The sequence below is a fragment of the Leuresthes tenuis genome, unplaced genomic scaffold (assembly GCF_036924035.1).
Source record: "Leuresthes tenuis unplaced genomic scaffold, fLeuTen1.0.hap1 SCAF_19, whole genome shotgun sequence".
Lineage (NCBI taxonomy): Eukaryota > Metazoa > Chordata > Actinopteri > Atheriniformes > Atherinopsidae > Leuresthes > Leuresthes tenuis.
In genome coordinates, this window is record NW_027325373.1 from 16,199,792 (window position 1) to 16,221,104 (window position 21,313).

The following is a 21,313-nucleotide window of genomic DNA, read 5'->3' on the forward strand; positions in this document are numbered from 1 at the left end:
GTCGAGTAGAAAGGTCACAGCAACCCGGAAGTACTTCAACACGGAGTCTTTCTGTTTGCTTTTGTTTAAAATGGAAATCATTTAGTCTAACGGTAAAAAAGTTATGCATTTAATTTATTTATATTAACGCTAAAATAGCTAAAATAGCTACTGTTTACACGTGGTGTTTTTTTTAATTAATAATTTTTTCTGCATACTTTTTTAAAAGTGTGCGTGTGCGTGTGCGTGTGCGTGTGTGTGGGGGCACAATCAATATATTCTACAAGCAATCTAATACAAATATACATCAATGATTGATTTTATTTTCTAATAGGTTCAGACACACAAAGTTTTAAAGCGTGAGAGCACAAAAAACAACAAAAGCACAGTTGCAATTGCCAAACATTGCATTTTATTACAGCTTATTTTTCAATTCAAATAAAATATTTGTTTTATTTTATTTTATTTTTTTCTCTCTGCTACAAAAAAATGTCTGTCCTGCAGACAAAGGCCAAGTTTTTCATCATATTATAGTCTTATGAAGCCAGTCAAGTGAAATTCATACAATGAATAAAGTAAATGCACATTTCTGCACTGGTATGTTAGCATGTTCAAATCAGGTGATTATTTCAGTTCAGTTCAGTTTTTGAAACCCTAAACTTGGTAAATATAGATTTTTTTAAACAGGGGATGTTAATTATGTTTGGAGTTTAACTTTGACTAACAACTTCTATTCATTTTGTAATAATGTTGTCCCATTGTGTTGTAATGGAAACTTTGTTTTTTAAGAAGCTGCTCTACTAACTCGTGTCGCACTACTGTGCAATGCAGCCCAACCCATTAATTCCAAGACAGTCGGAATGGAAGGGAACACTTGTGCGGAATTCTGCATTTTTCAAGAATCCTTTAAAATTCTTCTAGGATTAACGTCACTGTGGTGGCTGAATTCTGATCATTTTCCCGACTTCAACTGGACAGCCAACGCGTTCTGAATCAAGCTCAGAGTCAAGAATCAACGCATCCAAGCAAACAAGCTTTTAAAATTCAAATTGTGGACAACTGGTACCTTTTGGTTAAGTTTTTTCTAATTTAGCTTTTTCAAATCAACTAGTAGAGGAAACAAGAGAAATGTGCTATGTTGGATTCATTTACTTATTCATTAGAAAAAGCACTTGCTCTATTATTTTATTTGACCAGTGATAGTTTAAAAGAAGACAACACAAAATATTAGCCATACTTTGTCAAAGAGCAGTTTTCCAAACTGATATTGTTAAGCTGATGTTAGAGGCTATGTGGTTGCTAGTTTGACTATTAATACATTCATCAAATAAAGATGCAAAATTCATGATATTTTTTTTAATTTCCCTCCCTTTTTATCCATAGAATAATGGCGAGATTAACTTGCTAGAGAGCCATAAGAACAATTATATGAAATACTTGAATTTTTATGTCAGTTAGTGATAATTTGATTAAGGCTAATTGAGAGTTTTATCTTCAGATTTCTGAAAGCACATCCACAATGGGAAATGAATGTTCATTTTCCCCTGACCTCCGTCTTCAAGAAATGTACCCACTACCCAAGAGATACAAAATCCTGAGAGTTATGGGAACCGGCGCTTCTGCGATTGTGCTCAGATGCCTGGACAGACACACAAAGAAACTTGTGGCAATAAAATTTGCCAGAGGCAACAAGATTTTGCACCATGAGGTATGACACAGACTACAGAATCACTAATTGAACTTGTGTGTGCGAAGATGAATAAGAAAACACTTGTTATGCCTCTCCAGGCAGCCGTGATGAAACTTCTTATGGCCCACAACCTGGATCAGCAGAACATCATCAAGTTTCACAAAGGGTTCAGGTCGAATTCTCGGCTGGTCTTCGATATGTGTGACATCAGTCTTAAGGACTACATTGAACAAAGCCGGACCCCTATGCCTTTACAAGACATTAGAGCAGTCATCCAGCAGGTATGGCAATAGCTAGAAAACAGCTAATTGAAACAGGCCTAATAATTCCTTTGTGTTCTCTTTGTGTTCACGCTGTTTCGTAAATCACTAGGAAATGTATTCCAGTTGTTAGACTGTCATATACAAAGCATTTAATCAACATATCATTCATTACTCTTGTTCTTCAAGATGGCCATTGCATTCAGTGCCCTGAAAACTATTGGAGTTATCCACGCTGATTTGAAGACAAACAACATCATGGTGGTGGATCGTTATAAAAAACCTTTGCAGGTCAAACTGATTGACTTTGGCTTAGCCTTCCACATAGGTCAAATAAGTCATGCCAGAATTATTCAAATTCCTTATTTTAGGTAAGCTCAGAACAAGCTCTTTGTGTGATTCCTGTTAACATTCCTGTGTGAGGTCTGCTAACTTTACATTTTTAGTGCTATAATTTAGTTGTTCATTATAGGTTACATTTATTCGTCAGTTTTCAATTTCAGGGCTCCACAACTCATGTTGGGCCTCCCATATACTGAGGCTGTGGATATCTGGTCACTGGGCTGTGTAATGGCGATGATGATGTTCAAATGTTTTCTTTTCCCAGGGGAAAGAGACTATGAAAACGTGAGTAATTCACTGTAAATGGACGATCTGTTTGCTTTCCCTTAATACACGTCAGGGCTCCATGTATTCCATCCTCTGAAACAGTTAGCGTAGAACAGTTTACATCTTGATGCACTTATTAAAAAGCCTTCTGTATATAGGTTTTTGAGATTATTTGTTTCTTTTTCTTACTTTAAGATACTTCATTTTCATTCTTGAAATCGGCGATGTCAGAAAAAACTAATGATTTAATCATCCATACCATTCATTATCACAAAACATTTTTTTATCTTATGGCTGATTATCGTTCAATTCATTTAAAGATACTAAACATTCTAATATTCAAAATCTAAGACTATATCGGAGGCTATGAGTTTGATATGATTACATTAAAGATGATCTTAATAATAATTACTAATGCAGCGCTGTGCTTTGTCTTCAGCTGTATTATACAATTAATCTTTTGGGACTTCCACCGGACCACATTATTAACGCTGGTCCTAAGTCATCACTTTATTTTAAAAAGACAGACTTCAATCAGTGGGTGCTGAAGGTATCATAGCCCCTACTTAAGAAAATATCTCTCTTGTTAAGACACTTCATGAATTAAGTTTTATATGGGAAATACATATATGCATATCAAATATTTTAACCTTTTTACAGACACCTGAAGAATACATGGGCCAATGGCTGAAAGATGACAGGAGCTACAACTTCCGCAGTTTAGAAGAAGCAAAAATGGTAGGCCATTAGTGGAATTCATTAACTGTCTTGTCAATAGTGAGGATGATTACTGAATTCAGATTTGTTAACCAGATCAACCTGGGTGCTAAGGCAACTGAATGGAGGGAATGTATAGAGCTACTGAAGGAAATGCTCCAATGGGATGAGAAGAGGAGGATTACTCCCAGCAAAATCCTCGCCCATCCCTTCATTACCATGTGCTACAACAAAAACTGCATCCATGGCCACACGTGCTGTGAATCTTCCACAAAACCACAAACTGAGCCCCGCACTACCAAGAGAACTACGACAAGCACGAGCCAGAGAGAAGAGGCTCATACCAGCAAGGCCGGGTTACAGCAAGAGAGGAGATATATAAATGACAAGTAGGTGCCACTGCAGCTTGGACAAACAGGGTTGGGCTTCCACCTAATCAGTGCTGGTGACTTTTTGTGATCATTAATGACAGAAAAACAGCTTCTCTGTTGTGCCTGTAACCAACCCACATATTTTTATTCAACAGCACACACAAGCCAGCCGCTTTTGTCAACGTCCCGATTGCAGCGTCAATGATGAAACTGCAATCTGGTGTCGTTTTACTTCAGCCTGCTAGCAGACATTACAGACTTCACTCAGGGGACACATCTGATGAGTATTCCAACAATGAGGAAAGTTACAAATCCTTCAGCAAACAGGATGACCCTGATCCTACCCCTGCTTCTTCTTATTCCTCTCCAATGATAATGGTGGATACCAATCAGGCCAACAAAGAGGACAGCGAGTCCAAGAAGAAGAAAAAGGGCTGCTTGAACCTCTTCTGGTCTTGGTGGAGGAGGACATTTAGTTCTTACCGCATTACGGTCTGTGTGGCAGGCTCAGCAAATACCTAAGCTTCCCAATGCTGGAAGGGTTCTAAAACCTGAAAAAAATAAACAACACATGAACACACCACAAAAAACAACCTCCAAATTTCATCCAGGACTTACAATCTATGCCTGCGCAGCGAGAACAGAACATTCTGTTACACACTGTATAACAAAGGAATGCTAAATCTCACAATGCCTGTTACAGATGTTAGAAAGAAGAGGGACTTTGCTTTCAAATGAACTAGAAAAGATGGAAAAAAAACAACTTTTACTGTGCGCTGCCTGTGACAGTTGGGCGGTCTCCCACAGCGAGTCACTAGTCCACCTGTGTCTTGGAAACCTGATGTTAATAGAGACATAAAGTAAAAGTAGCTTCAAAGAGAGGAGCTATGTGCTATCTCTCAGATCTTTCTGTTGGGTTTTATATTTCCTCTATAAGGATGTTTAATATTCAGGTAAATAATCCTCCTGTCTAAAACAAGCAATATATAAGGTCATGTTTGTTCTTACAGCTGTTTCAATTAGAAACCTGCACAAAATGCAATCAAGAAGGAAAGATCATTTTGTTAGCTTTTAGTTAAAAAAAAAGAGGTATCTGTCTATACAGGCTGAAGAGATAGAAAACACGATAAATCAACAAACTAACTTTATCAGAACAACAAAAACTCATTATCATTGAATGAGCATCAAGTGCGAATGTTTGTGTACGTGCACTTTGTCAGCAAAAACATTTATAAGCCCTGTACTAATCCATCAGTAAACTACATGGGATTTGTACCTCCTGAACTGCCTAAGCTGCTGAGGGACCTCCCATGATGCACTGAGCACCTCCCTCTGCTCTTTCTTTTTAGATTTCAAATTACATTATTGTTGTCATTGGCTTGTGTTGTATTTTCTTTGTTTTTTCCTTGCTCAGCAGGTAGCAGCAGCTTTGTGTTATGATCCTTGTTGACCTCGCTTTCTCTCAACCCCCAACCGGTCGAGGCATATAGCTGCCCTTAACTGCCCTTAACCTTAACTGCTTGCACAGATCCATGCTCAACTGGGAGTTGGCATCAAAGGCAAATGAGGCTTGTTGCAGATTTAGGCTGTGGGTTATCCCATATTTTCCAAAAATGCCTCATTAATGGCTCGTTAATGCCTAAAACCAGCGATCCTCTTACACCAACAAGGTACAGCTCTGCAAGCCAAGCTAACAGTACGAAATGGTACAAACTTTCAACAAGTAGGCAAAGTTAAAGGGTTGTTAATGTGGTGTGGATGGATAAAAGTTAAATCAGCAAAGATAAGTAGGATAATGGGTAAATGTTGAGATACAGACAGGTGTCAAACAAGGCTAATTGTTTTCCTGAATACACTGCTCAAAAATATACCACTTTAGTGTGAGAGTGTTTAAGATAAGTGGCCTGTGAAGGGTGTTTCACTCGAGGAAAACCATGTGACACAGATACAGATCTGATTTCTGAACATTCTCTGCTAAATTCTACAACCTTGCTACCTCTTTCTTTATCCACACCTGTCACACCAGCTGGCATCTCTTTTGGACTGCAGCTTTGCCAGTTTGGGTCCTAGAGAAATAATGAAATCTGACTTGACCTATGGCCACATCACCCACTAACTTCCTCAGTTGCGACTCAGTCAAGACTCTTCCACCTGAAGTCCCTTACTTCCTGTCCTTTCTGACCTAAATTCCAGCTGCATTACTATTGGGACTTCAAATCTCATAGAGATTAGAGATAGTGCCTCCAGTTTCTGAGCCTGAATTGTCCACCTTGTAACAGGATAAGTTTTCAGCTCCCTTCAAATGACTGCAGGGATCTATTTAAATGAAAATATACGCGATAGCAACAGGAAAAGCTTGGATGAATGGGTAAAAACACTTCTATTGTCAGTCCAAAATATAATACATAATTTCCACCATTGCAGCAGCAACTTGCATTTTTGCCGCCACATTTCAGTGAACCTCCCACCAGCTTCCTTTTTCACTGGCACAATGGGAGCACTGCTTGAGCTGCTTCATGTGTAAAAATGGGTTATGTTTCTTCCTCAGTATGTATCTAAAGAAAACGGTTAACATTTTGGAATGTTGGCTTGTGAATAGAAAAAAGATTGGAAACAAAAAAAGAAAAGCATTGGAGACATAGCTAGGTATTATATTAGCTGGTGTTGAAAGATATGATGCAAAGAGGGATACACAGCTCTGCTAAATTTAGTAAAGTTCTGGCTTTGAGCCTACATGCTCATAAAGAGCATGAACACTCTGCACCTCACAGCCGCAGATGTGAAAAAGATCCATCATTTGGATGATTCATGAAAAGAGCAAGCTATAAGACGGTTTATATTTAACTGACATATATGAGCCTGTGGATCATATATGCCCAGTTCCCACATGATGTAAAATTGTGACAAAATCTATCTAGCAGTCTAGAGACAAAAGCGCCATTAAATCAAATTATATGATATTTTCTTAACTAATATAGCTTGATACTTATAATCATAACTTAATTATGTGATCTTAATTGAAGTATCTATAAACTATAAATCTCATCGGAGTTTCACAAGGTCAACTCTTTTCACCTCGTTCTCAATTAGTAAATCAGAAATTATTCAGTCTAACACATTTGTACTGGGAAAAAAACAAACATGTTTAGATCACCGAAACACAGTTTACCTCCAAAATCAAAAATGGAATCTCATTGGGTTGCTATGCCAACAATTCCCACACTGTTTTGTCCAAAATATCTTGATTCTTCTTTTGTTTCAGAGCCAACTTCGTATAAAAAAAAATAGCCTGACATTGACCTCAAACAGCCCTGCGGTTTATATTTCTTATCCTGTAGTAATAATATTCAACTCACGGAGGCGCTCGTCTTTTAGGAACTTACCGGAAGTGGTGCATAAAGCTTAGTGAACGACAGCCGATGGAGACATTTTAAAAAAAAAAAACCGAGCGCTAACTGCTAACAGCTAACAGAGCTCGCAAAGCTGTGAGCGGACTGCGCCAAAAAATATATTCAAATTAATTCAAGTTTTACAGAAGTTAAGTGAATTCAGCAGTGCACTAGTTGTACAACACAAAACAGAGGGCCTGAAATTATCGAAGATGTTGAAAAGTCCGACACTGGGAAACCAAGAATATAACTAACGCAGTGGTAAGTTGAAACCAGCCAAATGCTATGTGGGGTGTCGCTTTTGACTGTTATCATTAGCTGTTAGCAGCTGACATGACTCTGCCTGGTAGTACTCTTGTCGGACAGATACTGCTTCCATTTATAGGATCTTGCAATGCAGCTGCCCTGCAACCTGAATGTTTTTACATGACTTGTCTTCTTCAAGCCAAGTTTGCGAAGGGTATGAATATGACCGAGATTAGCTCCCTACGCAGCTGTAAGGTTGTGTTAGCCATAGCTAGCCACATACATGACTGACGAAAGCAATCCCTTCAGGCACAAATTTATATTTTCATAGTATGAAATAGCTAGTTCTTGTATAACTATTTTCTTTAAATATGAGATGCAATTATAGAGTTTATGGGAAACTTTGCACAGAATGTAGTTTTACGTTTTGTGCTTTTTAAACTGTACCAGAAACCATTACAAAATAAACAAAACATGTTTGACAGTGGTTATTAAGCTATTGCATTACATTGTATTCTGCCCTCGAATAAGTACAAAAGCAAAGTAGAGGTTAAGACAGTATATTTCATGCTAACTAACTAAGCGATCATAGCATTTAAGTATTCAGTTGCAGGTCGTATTGGAATGAATATTTGTCACAGGAGGTGCACAGGATTGCTTATATGCTCATAGATTCCAGTTTGTTTTGGCCCATCGCTACTTTCAATGAATGCATTTTTTAAATTTTATTGCTATATAAATCAGGTCTGTCGTCTAGTGATATAAACATGTTATCATTATCATTACTGCTTATATTGTGACGGCACACTGGCAAGTAAAAACTATAATGCTATACCTTTCAAATTGGTAAAGCAAGAAGACATTTCATAATATACATGAAGCATGCCATATTTATTATACAACACTGTCAAACAAAAACAATATGGCTACACAATATAGGATTTTTGTTAATATCTGATTTGCCACGAAAGCCTATTTCAGCCAATATTTGTGTTTGTGCATTCCTATACCGTATGCTAAAAACCAATCGGATTCTAATGCTCTCGGAAAAATGTTATCTTGCAACAGAGTGAGACTCTTTATTGGAATTATTGATGTTATGCATTTCTTCCAGCAGGTGAGTTCCTGTCCAGGCACATTGGTCCATGTTTGCTGGACCTTTGGGCTCTGGGCTTAACTAGCATGAAGATGGCTGATTCAGAGAAGACAGAGGAATTTTTGGATACTGAATGCCCCCCAGAGTGCCTGGATGAAGCACAATCACTTATGGCTTCTGTTCAAGGAGAGCAGGATGAGCATCTGAAAACAGAGACCACAACTAGTACCAGTTCACCTCCAAGGGAAAAGGAGGCAGACAGCCCCTTAAATACTGAGGGTGAGCAGAGTCTGCTCTCCATGCCTTGCCTGATGAAGGAGCTCCGCCGAGATTCCCCAGAATCCCAGCGTGCATCTACGGGAAGTGACAAGCCTGTGTCACGTCATATCTATGAGAGTGACTCTTCGAATCCCTGCATGCTCTCTCCTTCATCCAGTGGCCACCTGGCGGACTCGGACACACTTTCCTCAGGGGAAGAAGTTGCTGCTCCTCCTGTAGAAGGAGACGATGAGGGCCACATGGAAGCTGCTAATGATCCTGGGCAAGTAGCAAGAAGACAAACTTCTGCCAGCGCTTCAGGGGGCAGAAAGTCTCGGCGGTCACGTTCAGAGAGTGAGATGCCTCCCAATGCAATGGCTGCAAAGAAAAATCGCTGCCAGCCAACAGTGGTAGCTGCAGCGGGGCAGGAAAAACAAACCAATGGCAAGCTGACAAAAGTGAAAGGTCACCGGAGCCAGAAACACAAGGAGCGTATGCGTCTGCTGAGGCAGAAAAGAGAGGCAGCAGCACGGAAGAAGTATAACCTGCTGCAGGACAGCAGTACCAGTGACAGCGAGCTCACATGTGACTCCAGCACCAGCTCTTCTGAGGACGATGATGACGACACTTCCGGAGGAAGCAAGACAATCAAAACCGATATTCCAGGTAACCACCAATATTCCCATCACACGCTTATAGTTCAACACACGATGACACTTAGATCTATAAGGTAAAAAACTGTAATGGAAAACAAAAGCTAGAACACAGGTAAGCAACATATGATAATCAGTGACGGTCAATGATCAATCAGGCACAGCTTAACAATGCCAGGCTCCCTGCATGATTTTGACATTTTTAGGCAAACCAAATTGTTTTTTTTGTTTTTTTAAGAACATGTAATGGAAGATTTTGTAATATCAAAACAATGCAAGGCCTGCTTTGTTTGTGTTTGTTTTATCAACCATTTTCATGTTGTCATTTTCATTCATCATCTGTAGTCTTTCACCTTCTCTTTAGATACATGAACTTTGTTTAAATGGCCAATGCCCTGTCACTTGTCGTTTTACTCGACACATTTTGTTGCAACTTTGTCTCATTGTTTGCACGCAGTCAAAGTCCAGTCGGCAATGTTCAGCTCACGATGTTATAATCTACCAAATATTGTGAGTTCTGCAGTTTGAACAAATGACCCGTTTGTATCCCCATCATCTGCTCTAAACAGAAATGAACATTCTGCAATCCTGTTGTGTAAGTCTGAGTTTCAGCACAATTAATGTGCTATGTTATTAGAATGCAGCTTTAAAGTGCAAAAAATTGTTTGTTTTTTTTTAGTTTAGGGGGTTTACTGAATGCCTAGATTGCACAAAAGACTGTTAGGATTGTAGTCGATCGTGCTTTTTTTTGGCCTTAATAAGTGGGCCGGGAGCATTTGCTAAAAAAGATTTTAGATCCAGATCTGTCAAACACTTCACTTTGCCCACATAGGAGGCAGTGAATCTTTTTACAGATTCAGTGAGGTGGTTCTTTTCCCTACGGTTGATTTAGAATCATTTTTGGAGAGTTAAGGAACTCTTTTGACAATCACTGGAAAATGTTAACGCATATGGATCTCTGGCTGAGGGTGCTGTGACCTAAACTAAAGGTACAGATGTGTCTATTGCAAACAGACACTAGAAGGCAAACACTGGTTGAACCGTCTGCATGCACATTGGCACTGTGCTTGTTTCCTCAGTTGTTATAGAAATCTCTTGGGTGAACTGAGGTCTTGAACTACTTGCTGGCTACTGTTTAAAGGTCTAATGCTGGTGTTGGAAACTAGATGATTTTGTTAACTTTAGGCTTGTGTTTTTGCAATTTAAAAAAAAAAAGAAAAGTATTGTCTTTAGGCAGTTATGACAGGCATTTTTCAATTAAATTTAGAATTTCTCTCATTTCAAGTTTTTTTTTATTTTTTATTATTGTTTTTAATCAATAATTATTGAGATTTTCTGGTGCGTTTTCACATTGGATCTAGTTTTTTTTTTTTTAAGGTTTTTATTGATAATAATGCACCTCATGTTTTACAAATATGACTCAAGTTTTAGCTGCAAACATAGTCGAGCCTATTTTTTCCCCTCTTGCGCCTTAGATTTTCACATTATTACCCATTATTAGATGGATGTGTGTACTTCAAAGACTCACCAGTTAACACATTTTCCAAACCTTCGTCACTGAATCAGTCATCCAAGACATCACTTTTCTTTAGGGACTTTTAGTACATGAAATGTTTTCAACCATTTTTACATCCCGCACACAAAATTGAGTGCTACAACTGCATGATGTAGTCCATCAGCATGAAAGAGTCGATCTGCACGTAACCAAAACAAACTGTCATTTTCTCTTTAACACACAAGTCCACCTCCGAAGCATGAAAGTGCTACTGTATTTTCTTATGGCTTGGCCTCAATGTCTTTAAAGCTGGCTTCAGACGTGCATCGGAGAGATCCAGAGTGGGAGCCCAGATTCATGGGCTGCTGGACACCAGTTCGTGGGACAGGAACGGCATCGGCAGTGTTCTGGAGGAGGCCATGACGCGTTTTGCTGTGATGCAGCGTCAAACCGAGGAGCGCTTCCGCGTCTGGATGGAAAAGCTCGCACACCTCGACTCAGACAACGATTCGTCCAAACGCTCAAGTGATGCCCCAGAGGGGCAGCAGGGGGCACTGCTATCCCCACCCAGTTCCTATTTGCCATCGTCAGAGTCTGCAGAGACTATGGCTGCCTACATGCTGGCACGAGAGAACAACAGCCTCACCGCCACCCCTATAAACAACAATAACAACATCCTCCCTGAAGTTGTCGCTCAGAATGGAAATCTAGGTGTTCCAGACCCTGGTCTCTTGAATATTTAGATTTCACTTCTGCTTCACTCCCTGCAGTTTCACACAAGAATTGTAGAACTAGCTGATTCAGAACGCATGGCAACGGGTTATAATAGGTAAATGATATGAGGTCACTAAGATGTTACACTATTAATAGCAGCTGGGCCTGAGCTGGTCTTTTGAACTTGACTCTCTGCAGACCTGAGGCTCAGTGTGTCGGCTGTCACTGAATCACTGTGAGATTTGACATTCAGAGTTATTCAACTCACTTGTTTGACTTCTCCAGCATCTGTGACATGGACACAAGGCATTTCTCACTTCACTGATGAGTCAGGGCTCTTATTGTTGTTCTGCTTATTGTAAGGCTTGTTAGTTTTATTTTTTCTGTTTGTTCGTTGTTGTTGTTGTTGTTCTGTGTAAACACGTACACAGATTATTTTATTCATACAACAGTGCATTTAAAGCACCCGAGCAGTCGTCATTACAGTGCTAGGTGGGTGCTGCTGTGTAATAGCATGTGCCTTGTCATTCTGAACTCATGCTTGGAATGATTAATGAAGCATTTTAGTGCGGTTTTCTGTTGGAACCGGTTTAACGCTCCACATTTCTCCTCTTTTTCGTGACTCGTTTGCATTTTGCTTGCGAATGGTTTTGGAAAGATCATGTGACATCTTATGTTGGTGGCATAGCTTTACTAAACGCAGAACATTTAAACACAATATACTAACACACAGAACTCCTTGGTTTTTAAGATTATATTACAAATTTAGATTAGATGTGTTTTACTTTTCTCTTTTTTTTTTGGCCTTCCTGTTACATTTGCTGCTATTGCTGCCTTTTTGCAGTAACCAGAAACTAGTGACGGGGGAAAAAAAACTCCCATTGTTTATTTTTAGTAGCCAGCGTATAGATAATGGGTGTCGGAAAAGGCATGGGTTTCTCTGTCGTGGTCATTGGCTGCAGTGCCAAGAGCCTCATGTAAGAACTTTCATTCATATATTTGTCTAGTTATATTTTCGTGTTTGCACTGGTTTGCTTGCCAGGTTGGCCTGTGTTTCCACACGGTGCGTTCACAGCTCGACTTTTAACTCTAAAGCCAGGCAGCAAACTTACGGATAAGCGGCGGGTGACTCAGCTGCAGTATGGTGCATGGCAATGTTTACAGATTTTTCTAAAAAAAAAAAAAAAAAAAACTAGAAGCAGAAAAAGTCCGATCTGGGTGATCAAGTGGCCTTCTTTGGTTCAGATACTGTGGAAAACACTTGTACTCAAACCTCTCCTGAAACTACAATCACTGATTTAAATGACCATTCGTGTCCATTAGATCTCAACACTGCTAACCCTGTGAAACATCAGACATTTGTGAAGGAATCTTTGACCTAATTATATTTATAGTTGGGAGGGTAAGAAGTGATTTTGTATGTGTATGTCAGTTTTACAGAACTTCCAGCCGAAGGCATTGTTGCCCCCCCCCCTGTTTGCATGTGATTATAACGGTATAATAGAATGTGCAAGGCCAAATTAGCTCTCATCAGCAGCATGTGTGCGAGGTATAACTGTGCTTATGCTGATCCACGGTGACTGACAGGACATTTGATCTTTTTCAATGTTTCCCCTTGCGTGATAGTTTTCTTTTAAATTGTATCGTATGAGTATTGCTTTCATGTCATCATTTTCTTTGCCTTTTGGAGTTACGTGGATTCTTCTGTACATTTGTTCAAGTTTAAAATACCGTTTAAAGCCACAGTTTTGTCAACAAAATAAAGAGAACCAGGTGCACATGATTAAAATGTGCAGTGAAAGAAAAAAAAACAAACCGCCAAGGGTACAGTCCATTGATTACCAAAGAGACTACCCTGGTTTACGTTCTTCCTTTCTCTGTCTTTAATACATCCCTTTACATTGGCAAGTGCTTTGTTTCTATGGTAGACCTGGTTACCTGTCTGATTCAGCCCAATCAGCTATTCATAGGCTGTGTTGTGTCATCGTACAGCATGTCCAGACGAACCCCCTCAAACACCTACACACACGTCTGGCGAGCAGAGTGTGTCTCACTCGAAGGGCCTCTTTTTACAGGGTAGAACTAAGATCTGCGTTCGCGCTCTTCCACCGTTACTTTTGTTGTTTGGCTATTTTTTTTTTTTTTTATTATCCAACCACAATTTATTCACTAAACGTTATTTTAAAGTGATTTGTAATGACTGTAACCTAGTGTAGTTTTTATGTGAATGGCTGTTGTTTTAAAAGCAATAAATGGAAAGAAAAAAAAAAAACAAATCTGCTGCTGTAAAAGGTTTATTATTGAAGCGAAAACACAACCAACTCCTAATATGAAGGCCAGATAAGCATGTTCATAGTCGCGGTAGTTTTTGACAGGATAGCCAGTGCTGTCAAACTGATAAGCCCAAATGTTTTATCTTGAAGTTAACGCAGAGCTTCATCTCTAAAGTTTTGAGGGATATTTCTTTATGTACACTGTAGATGCTGAACTAACAAGGCTGTGGATGCAGTGCTCCAGTCTCTGTTTCCAAACAGAGTCCCACTATTCGCAGCATGATTTAAATAATGAAGTGTTTTCTTTGTTTCCTGCAGACGGGCCTCCGGTAGTGGGTCACTATGATATTTCAGACACTGATTCTAACCAGGAGAGTATGAGTGTGGAGACAGTCCGGCCCACGGTGATAAAGCATGAGCTAAAAACACACAGAGGCCAGGATATGGCAGCTCACTCTGGGTGTGTAAGAGCTCTGAGCTCGACCTCAGGTCAGTTACAAACCCGGTATATCCGAACTGATAACTTCCTCTTAGTGAAGGGAGGACATTTAAGAGCATGGGTGTCATCAATAAGCAACGTGGGTAAACGGCCTTATTAATCTCAGTAGGACTGTTCTGAAGTACTCTTCATCCTTCGCACCGCTGGCTTGTGTTTGTGTGCTACTAAGAGTCTTGCTGCCTCTTACAAGTGACATGTATTGAGTCTCCCATCTAATGCGTCACTTCATGCTATCCAAGACAAGTGTCCATTCATTGTTTTTATTTTTTTGTCCGTGTCAAAGCAGCTGGCCTGAAGCTCTCTACTGCTCTGGTCCGCCTCACAATGTGTGACTGTTCCTTTCATTTATTTCAGGCCACGTGGAGGCAGAACTGTTGCACAAGGAGAGCTCTCAACACAAGGGCCAGATTAACATTGCCTCCTCTGACAGTGAGGTGGAAATAGTCGGAGTGCAAGAAAAAGCACGGTAAAGGCACTCAGCGGGCACACGGTCTGTAAAATGATGTTTTTGCTGCCCCCCCCTCCTCCTCCTCCTCCTTTCCACTCTAACGTGATGAAAACTTTTTAATTTTTTTCTCCCCCTTCTTTCAAATCCAGATGTGCCCATCCATGTGGAGGGGTGATAAAGAGTTTGTCTTCCTGGAAGGAGAACTCAGTGGAGCAGTTTAACAGCACAAATCAGTCTCAGCTCTGGACTACTGTTTCCCCTCAGCCCAACTGGGTGTCCCCTCCTGAGGTGGTGGACCTCACACTGGATGAAGAAGCCGGACACAAATATCTACTTTAAACAACTTGTACACTGAAGACTGCTTATTTCCTCCTCTGACTTCCCACCCACCTTGCCTAGTGTCAGAATTTAGGCTGAAATCCTTTCTAGAATTGCAGCCTTGCCTGTAACCGCTCGTGGACTTTTCCTGCTCCAGGGCACTCGTGTGTTTTTTAACTTTCTGTCGAACAATCCTCTTATCAAAGCCATTCTACTGATGTGATTCCCTGATCTCGGTTCGTCAGCTATGAATTTAGCTGCTATTAAATGGCACAGCACTTCAAGTGCAGGTGGAAATGTACAAGAGTGATTTGTCTGTTAATGATAGCAATATCCTCCCTTCATTTAATACCTCAGTTACCCCCTACATAACTGCTAAGAACTGTAATCTTTTGTGTCGTGTGCTCGCAAGATGTAAATTAAGAACTTTACGCTGCTGCTTTAGAGCAGGCCAGTGTCACAAGTGTGGCTGCCGACCTGCTTCTCTAAAGACTTCGAATGGAATGTTTTTAGATGAAAACACAAAACACATTTTGAGCTTTCACCTGCCGTCAAACACAAACTACAGCTGGAACATGTTCATTGTACAGTAGCCCATTTGTGGATAGCAAAGTTGACTTTTTTGTTTTTCCATTCTTTTCTTAGGGTCCCAACACTGGATGTTCAGTCTGCATTAATAGCTTGCTTTACACGGTGTCCAACATAGCCACGGCTTAGGCTCCGATACTTTCAAGAAGTGTTTTGGGTATTCTTAAGGATATTTTGGGAAACGATTCGCTTTTTGTTGAGAGGCAAATGAGAGGCTAAATGACACCTCTCGTAGCCTGGCTCTGTCCACAGGTTGCACAGTCAACCTACTCCAGATGGTCCTCTGAAAGCTCACGTTTCAACACATCGTCTCTCGCACAGAACACGACACTGTCACGGATTGTGTGCTCGGGCACAAAACTTTCTCAGGTCATCACTCTTTGTAACACCACCCCCGGCAAAAGAAAAACCTTCACATAGTAAACGCATCACAAATATCACTTTAAATTAATAACTGAATATTTTGGCTTTGTAAAACATAGCTAAAAAAAAATCTAATAAATTCAGTCATTTCTTTTTCAGATCAAATATATATATATATATATATATATATATACAGTATATGTGTGTAAAAGAAAAAAAAATCATTGAATCACGAGAAAAACGAGTGAGGAATCCCCTTGTAATTTGTATTTCAAAAGCAAATACTTAAAACAAACATGCAAATGAGTCTGAATTTTAAAGAGAGTGCTTGCAGAAACTTAATGAGATGTTGCACCTGGCAAATTGGCAGGAAATAGGCCTCAAACAAGAAAAGTATCAGTTAAAACAATGGAAAGGATTCTAAGACTGCTTCCAGAAGGACATTCACCTCTGAGCGTGGCATAGAATGTTGGCTGTTCCCAGTCAGCTGCGTCTGCGATTTGGAGCAAACAAAAGGAAACTCGCTTCAGAGCATCGGGTCAGAAAACTGCAACCAACTGCCTGGTCAGAGGAGACGTAGAAAGATAACTGCCTGAAGAAAACAAGTCAAATTCCACAACTGTTGGCGATGCGGGGCAGCTGCCGGGTAAAGGACCAGAAGAGGTGGCAGTCGTTCCCTCCAAAGTATCGATTGAAAGGTTATGTGATTCTGAGGTCGTTTTTCAGGATGCAGGTTTTTCTTCAGGGGAGGCGTATCGGCTCAATTACACGGCCAGCAAATAGTCTGGAGCTCCATCCGATTGGAAAATCTATGGTGTTAATTTAGTGAGAAAAAAATAAATGACCCATGACAAGGATCCATCCTGCAAAACAGCTTTTTTTTAGGTATGTTTTCACAAAGCCACAACGTTTAGCTGTTAAAGGAAATGGTTTTGTGTCGATCCCCAATCTCTGGATGCTGGCTTGAGCTTCTAATTTGACCGATAGACCTGTTCTCACCTCTTGGAAACTCTTCACCAGGATGCAAAAAAAACAAAAACATGCATTTCCCTATATACCTTTCGACTTATGTTTTTTTTTTTTTTTTTCTTTCTTCAAATGAACAGAAAACCACTGTTAAAATCCCGACTCTGCGAAAAACAAACAAACAAACAAACAAACAAACACACACACACACACTCATTCAGCTCATTTCCACCACAGCAGTGCTACATATGTGTGCTACTGGTGGTGTTCCGGCAAACAAGTCGTATATCTTTTGTTTCGAGATGTACTGGAAGCCACATTTCTGTCTTAGTGTCCCACATGACTTGGTTATCACTGAATGTATGACCTCGCAGTGCTGGCTGGGTGTATTTACCGTCTGCATGCTTATCCTGATTCTTTGCAAACTCCTTTAAAACTCTGGGGACCCCTTTCTAATAACAAGAGGAAGTGTAATCTTCCATTAAATACTGCAAAGCTAGATGGCCAGAATGCCTTGAAACGTGCACTATTTTTTTGTTGTCGTTCCTTTTAGAGTTAAAGTATAAAAGCTTATTCTTTTACCTTGCACAGCAGTGAGTTTTGCAGTCAAAAACAGATATTTTAATAAGGTGAAATAAGCACACATAATATAAAGGTGGTGTTGAGTTTGTGGTCATGTGTGGGGTGATGTGAGACATTTACTGTATGCGCTGTTTTCACCCTGAGCCTCAGGGCCTGTTACCGTTTCTTCGCTCTTTCTTTTTTTTTTTGTCCTCATGCAGTACTGCAGCTAAGCTGGTAAAATGTTTTTTTTTACATTTTTTTTTTTAATTAATACTCCAACTTTACGCACCCTTTTCCATTTAATCTATCACAAATTGAATCACATTTACTTTTGCTAGGTGATGCTTAAGAGTTATGGAAATGTTACATTTACTTCTGCTGGTCACAGAAAGGGAAAAATTCTAAATATAAGAAACTAAACCAAAGCCTAAGTGGAATTTCTCTTTTCACTTTGTTCACTTTCACTTCCTTTGTGTGTTCAAACCTTTCAATTTGGAGGTCGGTGCATTTCTTCTGACAACGTGACATGAATTATGTTTCAAACTCAAGATATCGTGTTGTGTACTTCAGTTTTTTTTTTATTTGGCCAGTTATTTCTACTGTAAGCAGCTGTCACTGTAATAATTCTTTATCAGACCACTTCTGCTTGCAAAAATCAATTCCTCTGTTGTTTCTGTGGGATGAGTTTAGAATGTGGGTAAGACATGGCTTGTGTCTTTACTGTTAGCGGTTCAGCAGAAAACAGGGCAGCAACGCTTGACTGTAGGTTGCACATTGCATGTTTAATGGCATTTTTTTAGCTTCAAGTCATAAATTTCCCTCATTACCAGTTATTCAGCCTTGCTCTTCGGTTGTTTTTATTCAGTTTTACTTGTCAGTATTTTAAATTAACAAGAAATGTTTATTCTGTTGCTTCTGCAAGTCCCTGACTTCCTTGAAATTTAGTCTGTAGAACAAAAAGAAACTATTTTAAAATTAAATAAATTGTGTTATTTAATGATCTCTGGTGCAGTAATCCGTTCTTGTCTTTGTGGGGATCTCAGCGTTTCATTTTAAAAAGAAGGCTTTCTAGCCCTTGCTCGTGTTTCATTAAGTGTGCTGAACAGAACACGGTGACATTTTTCAAACATTCGGGATAAAGTTGCTTCCAAAGGATGTGAATTCAACTTAAATTCAGTCGAAAATGTGAAAAGAAAAACCTCTAATGCATGGAAAAGCGTGCACACTCGCTCGAGGTGGTTTTTGCCCGCTTCGAGGAACACTTGCTGTACATTAGGTGGAATGAAAATGACCAGATGTTTTCCGGTCTGAGCTGGCAAACTATAAACCTGCGTGACCGACTGCAGTCCTCCCAGATCTGGTGTGACGTACAAGATGATCCCAGAAATGAAAGTATATCTTGGAGAAGAGCTCTCTCCACGTTTCCTTTTAGTGTCCCACAGCTGCTATTCTCTTCATGGGCAACTTTTGAACCGTCCCATACACCAGCGTAGCCCTCTGGTAACACTCCCGGGCTTAGGTTGTTGGCTCCAAATGATTACATTTTTTATCTTTATCTTATCTTTTCCAGGTTTACAAAAGATCCCTTCAGATTTATTTGCTTAGTGGATAAGAGAGCGAGTCACAGAGTCGCTAAAATTAAAATATTTCTTATTAGTTTCAGCTGCACTTGAAGCAAAAACTGGGTACTTTTTAAGCAACTTGAGAGTCTTCGCCTTCTTCTTTGATCTTCCAGTACTCGTGCAGGTATTGCTGCTTCACCTTTCCAGAGTCATTAAAACTCTCTCTGAAGATGTTAAACAGGAGTTTTGATTGACCTTTTTAGCAACTGTACAAGGATTTCCCTTGAAGGGGTTTCTTGTTCCACAGACTCCATCCTGACCTCTGCTGCTCATCTTTAAATGCTCATTTCTAAATGACACTACTGACTGAATGCTCTAAAATCTTCTTACATACCTCTCCCGTGCTGAGAGCGTTAGTCATTTACATTTTCAGATACTTCGAGAAGCCCGTGGCTGCTGGGCCTTGCATCAAGGTTTGAGAGTTCACAGAGCCTTGAGATTGGCCTCTCCGACTGATGGCTGAAGGAGCAACAGTTAAACGAGAGCGAAAACCTCATTTCCCTTTTTTTCGCCACAAACTGCAGAAAATAAATTCAAATTGTCATAATAAACCATTATGCCTTTCAGAAAACCGTTCATCATTCATTCACTTCAGCACTCATAAGCAAAGGAAGCTTTAAACTTTCAAACGCAGCTCTATCTTTACCACTTTAGACAAGGTCTCTGTAAAATTCAAACGTTGGAATAGCGAAATGGATAAATGTATCTTGCCATCAGTATGTTAATATCTATATTGGTACAAAACTTTGTGAAATCTCTCATTGTTTTCCTTTCTTCTGTAGACAAGTAGTCTAGACAACTGCCACGCTGTGAACAATAAAACATCACCCACACCCACCAACATGGCATGTTGGGTCAGAGGTCATGCTGTGACACCTGCCACTAGGGGGACATATGGAGTCTGCATGAAGAGGACAATGAGGGAGTGGAGCAATGCCGTCTGCAGGGCACTTTTCCTTTAACCAAAGCCCTTTAGTTGCCTCTTTTCACCCCCGGGGCAGAATATCAGCTGTATGCTAATTCTTACAGGGGAGTGGTGGCCTCATTGAGCCGTGAATGGCGCCGTCTTAAAGACAGAAAATGGTTCTCCTTCCTCTTGCAGATGTCCTTTCAGGCTGAATGATACCACTCTAACTAATTTCCCAGGTTTATTCAAAGTGGCAGCTTGTTCATTTAGGACTGCACCGGTCACCACTTGCAGGGCTTTGCAAAAAAATTTAAAATTAAAAATTAAAAATATCCCCTAGTTAAAGAGAACGGGAAAATTTGCTTTCAAGCTCTTCTGCAGATCATTTCAATTTAGGCTTTTCTAAACATTGTCCATATTGTGTGGGTCAAACTTGGGAAATGCGAGAAAAACAAATAATGATACAGATTTCTTGTAGAAACTTTGAAAATGTTAAACTCTTAAAATGTGGTTATTTTGGAGTGAAGGGAAATGGTTGCAGAAGTTTGGCCTGCAATGGTGGTAAATAGATATGAAAGGCCCTTTGTGTGTCCCCTTCAGGCTTAAAGCATTATATGGTGGGAACTAGAAGACAAGGACATATGGGACTAAGAGTGTTGTGACCCCTCGGCCTCACCGTGTCCATCTGTTCCTTCGTCCTTCAGGCTTAACACTAAGAGATTTTCAGGACAGTATTTATGCTGTACAGAAAATGGTGCAATGTATATGAAGTTATTAAGGGCAGTTATTATCTTTGAGTTAAACATTACTCAAAGATCTCTAACAAATAGTTATATTTGTTGTTCCCATGATGACTATATCTGATGGTTACTGTTCCTTGAGAAAAGCAGAGGACAAATGATACAGTAGATCCAAAAGTGGAAAAGATTATCTTAATCTAAGCGGGTTAGAGGTCTGTGATCTCTTTGTGCAACTTTTTACTCTAAAGGGATCCCCTCTGATACTACACAGGCTTTTTAAAGTGGTCTAGAGCAATAATTCTCCTGGCTTTTCAAAGGTTTTTGAGTTTTTCTTCAGATGTTGCTTCTTTTTTTCCCCCCTCACTCATTTTTGTTTGTCAAACCACCAAACACTGACCTACGAATCATTCACGCATGAGAATGCATGAAACTCATGGGATGAACCAGTGTCGGCACACAACAGAAAACTTAGCATAGAACCTGTTTTAAATTGTATCTTTAAGCAGTTTGTTACTAAGCAGCCAGTCGCAAAGACTCATAATCTACTC

General features: G+C 39.8%; 1 protein-coding gene across 5 annotated transcripts in view; it reads left to right on the forward strand.

Annotated features, from left to right (window-relative positions):
• The first annotated feature begins 7,056 nt into the window (after positions 1-7,056).
• The window catches only part of ark2n (arkadia (rnf111) N-terminal like PKA signaling regulator 2n), a 111,118-nt gene continuing 96,861 nt past the window's right edge, over positions 7,057-21,313 (forward strand). The window contains exons 1-5 of one of the 5 annotated variants that reach the window (XR_011909094.1): positions 7,057-7,276; positions 8,376-9,281; positions 14,069-14,239; positions 14,604-14,715; positions 14,847-18,360. Coding sequence is in view for 4 of the 5 variants with exons in the window: in XM_072372490.1 (XP_072228591.1) it covers positions 8,444-9,281; positions 14,069-14,239; positions 14,604-14,715; positions 14,847-15,036 (1,311 nt within the window). In the remaining variant the exon portion in view is untranslated. The other 4 variants (XM_072372490.1, XM_072372491.1, XM_072372493.1 and 1 more) reach the window with 4 other exon arrangements.